At 43.5% G+C, this 12,485-nt stretch overlaps 1 protein-coding gene across 2 annotated transcripts in view; it reads left to right on the top strand.

Moving 5' to 3' along the window:
* Positions 1-12,485, top strand: part of adgb (androglobin) — a 34,319-nt gene that overhangs the window by 20,108 nt on the left and 1,726 nt on the right. For both annotated transcript variants that reach the window (XM_061754674.1, XM_061754675.1), the window contains 13 exons: positions 22-156; positions 2,261-2,354; positions 2,949-3,080; positions 3,189-3,342; positions 3,502-3,689; positions 3,876-4,087; positions 4,467-4,624; positions 5,313-5,415; positions 7,671-7,813; positions 8,745-8,900; positions 9,330-9,420; positions 9,520-9,619; positions 12,222-12,405. In XM_061754674.1, coding sequence (XP_061610658.1) covers positions 22-156; positions 2,261-2,354; positions 2,949-3,080; positions 3,189-3,342; positions 3,502-3,689; positions 3,876-4,087; positions 4,467-4,624; positions 5,313-5,415; positions 7,671-7,813; positions 8,745-8,900; positions 9,330-9,420; positions 9,520-9,619; positions 12,222-12,405 — 1,850 coding nt within the window. The remainder of the gene's footprint in view (positions 1-21; positions 157-2,260; positions 2,355-2,948; positions 3,081-3,188; positions 3,343-3,501; positions 3,690-3,875; positions 4,088-4,466; positions 4,625-5,312; positions 5,416-7,670; positions 7,814-8,744; positions 8,901-9,329; positions 9,421-9,519; positions 9,620-12,221; positions 12,406-12,485) is intronic.

Here is a 12,485-nt window from a genome sequence, read left to right on the forward strand (position 1 = left end):
CCCCCATTGTTGCTGTTGCAGTCCTTCAGGAGTCCAAGGCTCCAGAAACATGGGTTGACAGGCAGCCAACAGCGCAAGAGGTCAAGGCAGCAACTCTTCTCCAGGCTGCGTTCAAGGGACTCTTGGTGCGAGTGGTCCGCAAATCCTCCAAAGCTGGTAAAATCGCACGTGAATTTAAATACCAAGGTCCTATTCCAATGGTTTGTATGAATATTTGAAAAGGGGGCAGTTACACCGTTGTGTTTTTAGCTGTGCAGTTTCTCACTGGGAATGCTGAACAGGCTGCAAACAGCAGCACATCTGTCTTCATGTGCAGGGTCCATTGCACTGTCCAAACACATAAAAGCGTTCAGTAGGAACCGTCTGCTTCCTCTGGTCACAGTTTGATCTAGCCTGGTGGCATGTATTGAGCCTCTGCGCAGAGGATGAGACTGCCACGCTTTGTAATACGTCGTGACAGAGCACGGGTCGCCACTGCGCTGATACATCCACATAGACACACGAGAAGACATACGCACGCACGCCGCACATCCCTGCAGTAGTTGTGGATGGGCTGAAGGGGAGGCTATATTTTCCTTTGTTATTCTCATATAGTGTATCATTTTACCGTCAAGGTAAACGTGCCGAAGGAAGGTGTGACTTTTTTTCTTCTGAAGCTAACTGCCTTGGCAAAGGCACAACGCGTGGCAATGTCACTCTCTGAATAATATGTTGTACACTGGAAACCACATCCAAGCCTTGTTTGCATAAATCAGGACAGTGCAAGACTGTGCAGTGGGATTTTTGCTAAGTTGCATTTTTATTTTTTTTATTTTTACACCTTGCCTATCAAACAACTGCCAATTTTTTACTGATTTAAGATTCCCATTCCAAAGCCCGTCTGTCTGCATTACATTATAGACATAATAGAGCTGCTGCTGTTTGCCTGCATGAGCCAATGCACGCAGGCTGGAACAGCATTATTTACTTCTATGCAAACTTTACAGTGGAGTGACTCCTTATGCTTGCCTTGCAAGTTGTTCTAATTTCAAAACAAATGCAAAAGATGTTAAGCGAATCAGTTTGTTACAGGTTCAAACAGTCACCATCATAAAACCTAATCATGTTAGATGTTTTAATTAGCCTTTTAACATTCTTAATTGTAATACAAGTCTAAAGAGAAGGCAACCACTGTATACTAAAACTGAAAATGTAAAACTAGTCAAGTGACTTGTTGGTGTGGTTCTCTTGTCATTGTTATGCTCGTTCACCCGCGCGTTACAGTGTTGGCATTAAGTTGGTTACATTAAATAGAGACCCTTTGTTGCATTTTATGAAGGCACATTTCAAGTTTTATAGTTACATTACTAGAAACCTTCTGTAAATGTCAAACACTTTATTTTAAAGGTGAAATATAATGATAATTGATTCACCAATTATTGAATGATGTTAAAGGTATCAGTGAAATTGTTTATTTCACTCAGGTTTTTTTCATTTTATTTATTTAATGAGATCAACAAATAAAAATTTTTTTATTCATATTAATTAACCTATTTTAGAGAGGAAAAAAAAAACCTCTAAATCAATGCAACAAGTATTGCAGGACTCTTGATAACATAAATGTACAGTGGACCGAATTAAGGAACAGAGCAGGCCGTAAGTGGCCCGCAGGCCATAATTTTGCTCACGCTTACTTTAGATGCTTACTGAGCTAAAATTTTTGTTTGATTTATGTGTCATTTTTGGAGCCTCCGTTCCCTTCATATTTTTAACATGTAGCTGTAAGACAGGCACTTAAATTGAAAATGTATTAAGCCAACTAATCAGCCTTTTTTTTTTTTTTTTTTTTTTTTTTTGGTCATCTGACTTTTTCACCGCACTTGCTCTTCTAGTCTCTCTCTTGCCTCCCTTGGATGATAAATATAGTAGGTCTTTATCTCTCAGTGGCCTCCCTTGGCCCCAATGTATCCCTTTCTGAGAGGAGGCCATTTGAGAGAAAAAAACCCCAAAACAAAACAAACAACAGCAGACTGCGTGCTCATTAGTGAGGCAAAACAATGTGACACCTGTGCATGTGCAACAAACGTAGACATGATTCCGACTGTGTTACGTCGTGGTACAGTCGTAATTTGCTGCTACTTCCCTCACCCGCCGAGACAAAGTCGGCTTTCCGCTGGAAAGTAGGTCAGCCCCAATAAATGTTTCATGTATTGGCAATGTGCATTGTCTTTCATCTTTAATCGTACTTTGCCAGTGTTGACGCGGCGCTCGTGTCGTGCAGGCACCAAGGAGAGCATCCGGACGTCGGCGCTGCTTTCCGAAATGTGGTCCAAGGTGGAATGTGACTTTGACAAACACGCGGCCTCCTTGCTCCGGTAAAGGAAGTTTGCACTCTAAGCCTTTCACATCTTATTGGCCGACTTGATTCTTTCAAACCAGCAGCGAGCCTATTAGAATGCTGCGGCCCCGCTCTGTACAATTATGTGCCGTATATTTGATATCCTTTCATCCTTTTGAGCCTCGCTGCTCTGCCACACGCCCAGAATTGGCTCCCTCTCCTGGTTGTGGCGGCCAGGCGGGGAGCATTTTCCACATTGTGTTCCATCTTCTTTCCCAGTGGTACCATCTGCTGTTTATCCTTACGTCGTTCCAACGAGCTCGCAGCGTCTGCCGTATGACCCACCGCCGGGGGGAAGTATGTTTGTGCACGAGCGTTAACGGCCTGCTTCATCCTCATACGGTGGATGTGGACATTGTGCGCTTCGACTGGAATCTCCGAGCTGGAGCAGAATCTGTTTTGTTGATTTGTTGTTCATATTACATGTTATTTATGTCCCTTAGGGATAGGAACTATTACTAATATTTTCAAACTGCCTCCATCACTGGTGACCTAATGAGCTCAAGCACTGTAGAAAATAAATGGATGGATGAAACTAAAGTGTCTGAAAGTGTTCTTGCCTGCTTTCCAGGTACATGTTTGAGCTCTCCGACAGGGAAACCATAATCTACCCGTGTCAGCTGGATGAATGGACCAAAGTCGTCTTCACCGACTACTCCGTCAACCTCCCGGAGAAAGCCAACTCCTGGATTTTGGTCTTTAGGTTTGACAACTTTGTCATGTTTGTCCCCATTATTCAGGACTGGATGGAGTGTACATGATGTCTTTTGAATTTAATTGCTTATTTTCTCCATCTTGTATGCATGTGAAGAGAGGTGTTCTTTTTCACTAAGGAGACATTGCTGTTGCCAAAGGTCTATAGTCCAGTCCCCTATTCTCGGCTGCACGTCATTAATAACGACACCGGAGAAGAGCTGAACAAGCTCATCACGAGAGTCCCGCCCCTCCTTTATCAACCCAACGAGGTTAGATCATGACTTACCGCTACCTCATACAGGAGGTCCTCGGTTTACGATATTCCAAATTGGGATTGAACTCCGTCATCATCCGAGGACCCCCTTGTACTTGTGTCACTATTTCACAAATACTATTTACAAATTCTTTTCCTGTATCTCACACTTCAGCTGGGCTACACTTTTTTCGCCGAAGTGCTCACGCCCGAATCGCCACCCGCCAACGCCAAGTGGACGTTACGCTTGACCGCCACGCGAGAGCCTCTCCCGAAATTGTCCCACGCGCCTCCGCTCAACACATTTGCCGTGCAGGAATTCCAAGATTATTACATTCCCAACACTAACAATATCATATGTGGGTAAGACCAAGAAACACAAACTGTATTTTTCTTGCAGGTTTAACATTTGACTGCTATCCTCCAAACTGGAGGATTTACATTAAACAGAAACGAGGTGTACCCAACGTATTACTTTTTATATATAAAATGGCAACTGATTTTTATTTTATTTATCTATTTTTTTTAAAATATTTTTTTTGTCTGCAGCTATACTGTGAAGGTGACCGTGCCTCTCCTCGGCACCGTTCACTTCCAGACGTCCAGCCGTCACGTCAAGATACGTCTGTCCATCCTGGAGCACGAGACGGTAGTGGCCAGCGCCACCGGGCAAGGCCAAGTCGTCATTCCCGTCGCCAACTTCCTGCCCAATGAAGAGAAAGAAGAAGAGGAGGAGGAAGAAAAGGAGGAGGAGCCGTTAGGTTTGGGATCTTTTTATTATTATTATAATTATAATTTATTTTTTTTGGGTACATTTATTATGTTTGATTCTTATTCCACAAATCCAATATTAACCAGAAGGGGGTTTACTTAAATTCAGACATCTTCAAAGGGAGAGCAGCTTACATTATTTTAGTTTTACTTGGCTTCACTTTATACTATTGTATTGCTGTATTGTCCTTAGAATGAACTAGACTCAAATAGCCCCATTTTAAAAAAAATTTTTCTTCCCCCTCCCCCGTCAGAGAGCAACTTTACCAACTCTTTAATTTGCTTTCCACTTCCTGCTGCGATAACAGGACGCGCCTTTTTTGTCTCTTTATTTTCCTCCGACTCAGGCCTTTGCTCTCCTCGTTACAGCTCCCGGTGGCGCACTAGAGGAGAACCGGCACACGCCCCCAGCCCAGGAGGACGAGATCAAGGCGTTAGACGACAGCCAGGAAGAAGACGAGGAGGGTAGTACGTCGGGGAAATCGGACTGCGAAGATGACCACTCGCCGCCGCCCACCAAGACGCCGGTAACACTTACTTTGTGGACTCGGCGGTTGTTCAGATACGTTTCCTCCGCCTCCTTTTGCTTTCTGCTTGTGTTCATATCCATTTTTTCACCAGCCTGATACTCATGGCACCTTACTTGCATACACGCACACGTGAACTTACCCACCCACATTCTCGGGCAGCAGAAAGCAGAGGTACACTTTTGTTGCTGCTGTCTGACTCGCCAGGGAGCACTCATTTCTCCTCTTGACGATTAACTATCATATGAGATGATTTCATTCTGATTATTTTTTTTTAATTAAACACCACGTACCAATCACACGGAGGCGCTGATGAAGAATGAGCGGCAGCGTGGACGGTAATGAGACGGATCATGTCGAAGCCAGTAAAGCATCAGCAGGCGGGTGTAAACGTGTATTGATTAGTCCTTAAGACCACTGATCAATTAGCGCAGACGTCTGTGATTAAGGCGATGTTACGCTCCGCAGAGAGCTGCGGGAGACATTTTGATGCTCGATATTGGCAATTTGAGTATGAGCTGAAAATGACCACAAAAAAAAAGTTACGCACATTTAAATATCATGTCCTTACTGAGCTTTTCAGTAATTTAACATCATAAAATCTATGTGATACATTTGTCTATGATGCATGTTTTTGCAGTGTTTAGCACCGACTTTGCCCATCTTTTATTTTGTGTGTGTTTGACAGGATCACAGGTATTTGGTGAGGGCAGAGGTGCTGTATCACAGCTGGGATTTGGATGAGTCTCAGCTGGCTTTCGCCCATCTGCTCAGTTTCAAAGCAACCCAAGGTACCAACAGTACAAAAAGAAAAAATCGTGAAAAGCACGGTTCACACAAACACGCACACACATCACAATATGGCTGCATGATGCCATAAAGCAAGCTTAAGTTTTCATATTTATTGCTTCGCATTACATCAATAAAAGTACAGCGGATCCTTTAATTAAAGTTCAACAAAACTTGTAGTTCAAACCTAGATCACGCTAGACGTAAGCTCAGTGAGCGAAAGGATTAACTGGTTGTTGTTTGTGTCTTGAGACAATTACATGTTGAGTATTTAAATAAACTACACGCCCTCTGTTAGCTTAGTGCTAATATACAATGGGAATTACCATAGACACTCGGGCTAATTAGCGTATATGTGGCGGTGTTGTTACCCTTTAAGCAATGGATAGCTGAACAAAATCAGTGGAACGACACGTATAGAAAGATAATATAAGAATACTCGCAGTCATATATTCTTTATCCTCAGGGTAGAACAACTAATATTACTCCCAAACTCAGAAGCTGAGTGAGGAGTCTTATACTGCCCCCAGGTGGCCAAGGCGCACACCAGAATGAGCACCATCATGTGCATTGACGGAGAAATGGTGACAAAAGCTGTTTAATTCTAATTATGTAATTACTGTATGTTTTATAAAGTACAATATTATAGTGCTATTTTTCTCATCAAATAACACGTTACAATTTTTTATTTTTTATTTTTTTTTGTGATTTGCTGGAACGGATTAAAGGCATTTCAATTCATTTCAATGGAGAAAGATGATTTGACTCTACCTTAAGTCACCCTCACGTTGGTTGACTTAATTGTGCTTTTACATGAGCAAAAACGTTCTCGAGTGGTGCATTAATTCTGGCCGGCCAGGTGAACATCGATGCGCGTCCTTCACAATTTGCAGAAAGTGGGCGTGAGAGTAATAATTAGCCGCTTTTCAGATTTTTGCCTCTGCTCATTTGCTTGTCTTTATGTGGAGCTACCATATAGTTATATGCTATAAATATGAGCGTTGTATTCCAGTGACCACACAAGCCTCCTATGGTTCTCCAACAGGCTTGAGGAAGTGGGTCAGTGGGAAGTCAAATTAAGTTTGCTCTTCTTGCCCCTCCCCCACTTTCCCGGTGCCCTGGGAAATATCACAGCAGGAAAGTGAATTAATTTCACCCAGTTAAGCCACGTCTCAACGGCAAGGCTGTGCCCTTGATCGTGCTCCCTATATGCGACATGGATGGCTCAGGCCACGCCGCACTTTTGAAAGCCCCGTTGAACAAGCCACATAGTGCAGCGTGCATGTTTAATGCGCAACCGTCTGCGATTCTTAAAGCCCTTGGTGTTTAACACCAAAACAACACCACTTTTGTTTTCATTAACGGGTCTGTGCACATACACAGTATATCAGCCTTTATCGCATCTGGCTTTTGCCACCACAAAACTGCATTGTATTGCTTCAATGAGAGTAACTTGGTGGCCAGGCTAAATGATGGATGATTGTGGGGAGGGAGCCTTTTTTTCCTGTGAGTGGGAAGTGCAACAGTGCCACCTAGCAGATGCGCACGTGCACGACACATGCAGCTGCTCACGGTGAAACGTCAAGTTTTACTCGACGCAAAAGGGAGGCAGCTTAACAGTACGTCGATGCCGCTTCGCACTCCAGCATCATTTAACGCACCCGAGTCAGGGATTTATTTAATTATTTTGTAGGAAATTATGTTTCACAACATTTAGACCCCCCCCCTCTGCAAATGTAAACACCTTTCGTTCTGTGATGCTGGTTGACTTCCATGTTGTTCTCATAGAAAAACGGTGACTTCATTTGTTCATCCGTCCGTGCATTTTCGGTAGCAGTTTTTGGAATGAAGATTTGAACCAATGATGACGCAGATAAGCGAACCACCTTCCACCTTGCTGCCCATGAATTAAAATAAATTGTGAAACCAGTATTAACCTAGTGGCTTTTATAGGAACTGCTGTTCCATATGTTACACCAGATGGAGAGAATTATGTTGCGAATGGCACTATATGAATCAAATTGAATGGAATTCAATTTCAGTTAATCCTGTAGATGCTCACCGAGTGAAGTATTTCATGACGCCATGCCGAGTTAAAGTCTTGTTTGTTTTGTTTTTTTTTTCCAGTGAATTTTTCAGAAAATGGTATTAAAAAACAATTGAGAAAACGTTGTCTCTTTTGACATCGAAGGATATCAAATAAAAGAGAAGAGAAGAATTGAACGTCATCCTCCACCTCTGTCTTTCCAAAACGCAGTGTTCTTTCCGGAGGAATTGACAGAAGCCATCTCTGACATGTCGGGAAGCGACGAGCAGAGCACGGACACGGCCAAAGTCAGCCGAAAAGGTGACGATGACAAGGGGACCGGCAGCTCCTCGTCGGTCTCGAGGGAAGAAATGGTAATCCATCGCAGCAGCCTCCGCCGCAACGTTGTCAGCAGTAAATGTGAAGACAATGCTATGAAAACATATATTCAAGTGTGCTATGTTTTAACTGCGTTCTGGTCGAGTGAGTTGGCCCTTTTACAAATCGGCAAAAATCAGCAAAAAAAAATTGGCCAATTTTTTCAGATTATTCTTTTTTTTTTTTTAAACACATTAACACATTGCAACATGAGACAAAGATAATGGCGTTCAAACAAACAAAGAAGACCGATTTTATTCCCATAATTTGTATATTTATTGTTGTAAGCATTAAGGGACCAAAAAATAAGTTGTTTTATTCATTATCTGTTTAAACTTAATCGGCTTATTAATCGAGTATCGGAATTTTAGTCCTCCAAATATTTGAATCAGCGTCTGCCTAAAAAAAACAAAACATTTTGATCAGGTCAAATATATGTGTTCAAATATATTTACAGTGTGTTTAAAGAATGTGGGAGGCGTAGAATTATATAAACAAATATGGATTTGTACAGTCTCTGTATATTGCACCTTTTCACCTGTTTTTGGGCAGAACTGGAATGTCTCCCTTGTGATAAACACACAATCTTAAGGCGTTTCTTGTTTGCTGCACATCTAAACAAACAAGCGCAATCAAATTTGAAAGGCAGATTTTATTTTTTTTTTCTTACCCCCCCCCCCCCCCGCACCACGCAACGGCTCTCCACAGCGCATTTCCATTTCAATATGTTTTCTTTCATTAGCGGCACAGCGTCGTCGGAAGCTGCCGGTGTCCTGATCCGCGAATATATTAACTGAACAATGGCATATTATTTTCAGCGAGCACTGCATTGGAAAAAAACCAAAAAGAGAGTCTAAATCCTTTGCAGTGCGGGGACCTTCAGATGTGTTTGTGTCTCTGTATTTTACTTTTTTTTTTTTTTTGCAGGGCCTTGACCTTACTAAGGCCAACTACACGCTGCGCGTTGCGGTCGACAAGAGCCAAGCTGAGAGCATCGTGGTGAAGAAGGACGTGGAGCGAATAGAGCAAATCAAGGCTATTAAAAGAGCCTGGGAGGCGGCTGAACCGGGCCGCGCTGCCAAGGTAACCAACCGTCTGGCTGAGTGTGTTTGGAAGATAGTCAAAAGTATTGGGACACGTCACCTTAATTCACCTCTTCAGTGAGTCTCAATTTTTGTTTTTGCGCAGACGTTTTGGACAATTTTTTGCAGCACAGCGTGGCCAATATCTGGAATGTTTCCAGTAAATTGTGGTAGGACGTTAAGATGGGGAATTTTGGAAATATGATTCTGAAATGAAAGCTTTCCACAGAAATTAATTGGATCCAATTGGAAAGTAAGGGTCATTTAATGGAAAGAGAACACATTTCGGAGGGAAGTGCGTTCACCTGTTTTGGCGAATGCGTAACTCGGTTGTGCAGATACGGGATATTGGTGTCCCAATACCTTTGTCCATATACGTTACTCTTGTTTTTTGGGTTGTCGCGGTGATGTTTTGTGTCGTCTTTTGAAGGCGTGGCAGTTACGTCTCAACTGGCTGAGCCAATTTTACCTCCCCAAGGATGGCGACGTCCCAGAGGAAGAGCCAGACACCATCGAGGCCGGTAAGTCCAACAAAAACGTGGCGCGCTCATACTTGAGCCACTTCATCTTGCCTTCAGTCTGATGTTCTTTTTTTTTTTTTTTAATTATTTATTTTTAAGAGGAGGGCTGCAGTCCTATACCTCCCAACGCTCCCAATATTCCAATTGAACAACTGTTAAGCATCGTTGTTCCCCCCTTGGACTACCAGCCGTTCATCAGGTGGGTCTCGTCACCTGTCAAGGCCTGACAGCTCAAAGTGATTGTTACGGCCTTGTGTCAGAGAGAAAGTGGTTGCTGAAAACTTGTGCAAATACCGAAAACTACGTGCTTCTCAGTTGTGCATCTAGCTATGCTCTACATACACACGTATAATTCTTAGGTGTGCATGGAAGTTCCATCCATCCATTTTCAACACCCCTTATCCTGGTAAGGGTCGCGGGGCGCTGGAGCCTATCCCAGCCGACTTCGGGCGAAGGGTGGACTACACCCTGAACTGGTCGCCAGTCAGTTGCAGGCACATATAGACACTGACAACCATTCGCACTCACAGTCACGCCGTCACTAAGTGGGAACTGAACCCACGCTGCCTGCACCAAAGTCAGGCGAGTGTACCACTACACCGTCGGTGACTAACATGGAAGTTGTGTATCTTTTTTATGGTGTGAGATATCGCTGCGCTTGGTGCTCGTCATTAACCCAAAGTGTCAAGTCAGCGACTGTGCAAAAGAAGCGTCTCCATCCCAGAGGGCATGCGCCTCGTCTCTCGCCACCTCGCCTTCCCTCGCGCAGGCCATCCCCCGGCCGTGATAAATGCGGCAGCATTTGTGTCTCTTAATCAAAAAGCTATTTCAGGACCCCCGTTGAGCTCGTCGCATCAGTGAGATGTGCCCACTCCTGTCACTCGCCCTCTCAGTGTGTGTGTGCAGCTGTTAATGACTGCCGACAATGTGGCCTGCAAGGCAGTCTAACGGCATAAATTCGTCTCGAACACATGCACACACTGCACTAAAATAGGTTGTGCTGGCCAATGCTCATTAACGCTAACTTCAGTCACACAGCTACTGGCTTCCCCTCGACATTAAAACCAGAAAAAGGCAAACACTCCCCCCTCCATCTATGTTTGCACCTCAGATGGCCACTTGTGCTTTTTCCTCTTCCTCCAACTAAAAACTTTTGCTAACTGCCTCCCTTTCTGGCTGTGCCTGCATCTTTTTCTCCTTTTCTTATCACCCACCGACAGACACAGACAACACACTTTTTGTGCCATTACAATGAAGCCTTAAAGAAGGAATACTCGCACTCTTGTCATTTTGGATTTATGGCCAAGCGTGTGAGATAAAGCCGGTATTGTGACTCCACAATTTCCCCTGCACATCGCCGCATGTGCCGACCGCATTTGCATTCACACATCCCCGCCTATCCTTTCTGGCAAGTGGAGAACATTTTAAGCTTTACTAAAAAAAAAAACCTACTACTAGACTATCTGCTGCACTCACAGTACCACACTTTCCGAAGGATTATCACCAAATACTGATGCATATAAGGATGTATGTGGTGGTGGCCAATGCAATATCGCTGTTAAAAACACCAAACTAGCCAAAGGGTTTAAAATTTCAGCTCTGAAATTCTTGCGATGTTGATTTAGCCTGTTCTCCTGGTGTGCTTGCGTGGGTTTTCTTCGGGTAGGCGACTTTGATTTCCTCCCACGATCCAAAAATCTGCGCTGTGAGTTTAAATGAAGACTTTAAAGAGGACAAGCGCTATAGAAAATGGATGGCTGGATGAAAAAAAGATGAGTAAATAAGCGCAATTCGCACTGTTACAATTGACAATTAAAGAGCATCTAACTCCAAAATAAATGTCTGCCAACCTCAACACATCACAGAGAAGCGCGTTTTTGACAACCCTGCCAAGTTTGAATGATTAAAACAAATTTTGTAAAATGAGGCTTCAAATTGGCGAAAAGTCAAGCCGTTGTCTCCGCTCCCAAACACTGTGGGCGTGTCCGCTGAATGCACTCAAACCACACCCCGCTGAACTGTTGATCAAATGACCACTACTATAAATAAAATAATAAAAAAGAACAGTTTGTTATATCATCGCAATGCAGAGCTACAGTCTTTGCACATTTTCAGCAATTATCTTTAAAGATGTATAACATGTTTAGAAACAAATCTATGATTACAGGGACTTTGTCGTTGCTGAACACAGTCATAAAAACTGTCATTCTTTGATAAATGATATCAAATTTGATGTCATTCATGACATTTAGATTTTCATCTGTTCTTCGTTTACATGCGATGGAGTAAAACTCAATAATCAATCATCATTATTGAATCCTTCTATTTTCTTTTACGGAAAGCAGCACCACCTTGTGTGGGAAAGTAAGAAGTGCATTGCATGCAAGCACAATCTTAATGTTAGTTAGAATGCTCAAATTATTAAAAAAAAAAAAAAACAAGTTTGTGGCCACAAAATGATTGTTTGTAATAGGGATGAGCGTGTACCAAGCAGATATCAGCTACTGATACTTCGGAGAAAAAAAATCTGACATTGAGTAAGTCCTCCTCGCCATTAGTTGGTGCTACACTGCGGCGGTTTGCCACATTAGCGAATCGTCATGTGCGTCAGAAAGAAAGAATGGTCTTTGTTGACAATTACCTCTCATTGGGTAAATTGAAATGTTATGTGTCAGAAGTACTACCGGAGTGAATACTCTTACTGGTACCGTACATCGCAAGTTTGTACCCTTTAAAAGGTTTCGATCGTTCTTCATCTAACTCGCCGACATGTTCACGAGGTCCACGTGTAATTCCCGCAGAAGGAGAACAGATACCCCGATCCTGTTGGACCCCGAGATGGAGGAGTGCCAGCGGCAGGAACGCTTAGAAAGGATCCAGGCCTACCAGGTGGAGCGCGATCTGCTGGTGGAGGAGCGTCAGCAGAGAGCCACCCTCAGGAGGGAACGAATGCAAGGCCTCCTGAGGCAGTACGAGGACCAGCAGGTCACCTCGCCGCCGCCGTCCGATCGATATTAGCGGCCGCCGTTTGAGCCCCGTGAAAATATCGATCCGTTGGGGCTGGG

The sequence above is a fragment of the Phyllopteryx taeniolatus genome, chromosome 18, assembly GCF_024500385.1.
Source record: "Phyllopteryx taeniolatus isolate TA_2022b chromosome 18, UOR_Ptae_1.2, whole genome shotgun sequence".
NCBI classification, from domain to species: Eukaryota; Metazoa; Chordata; class Actinopteri; order Syngnathiformes; family Syngnathidae; genus Phyllopteryx; species Phyllopteryx taeniolatus.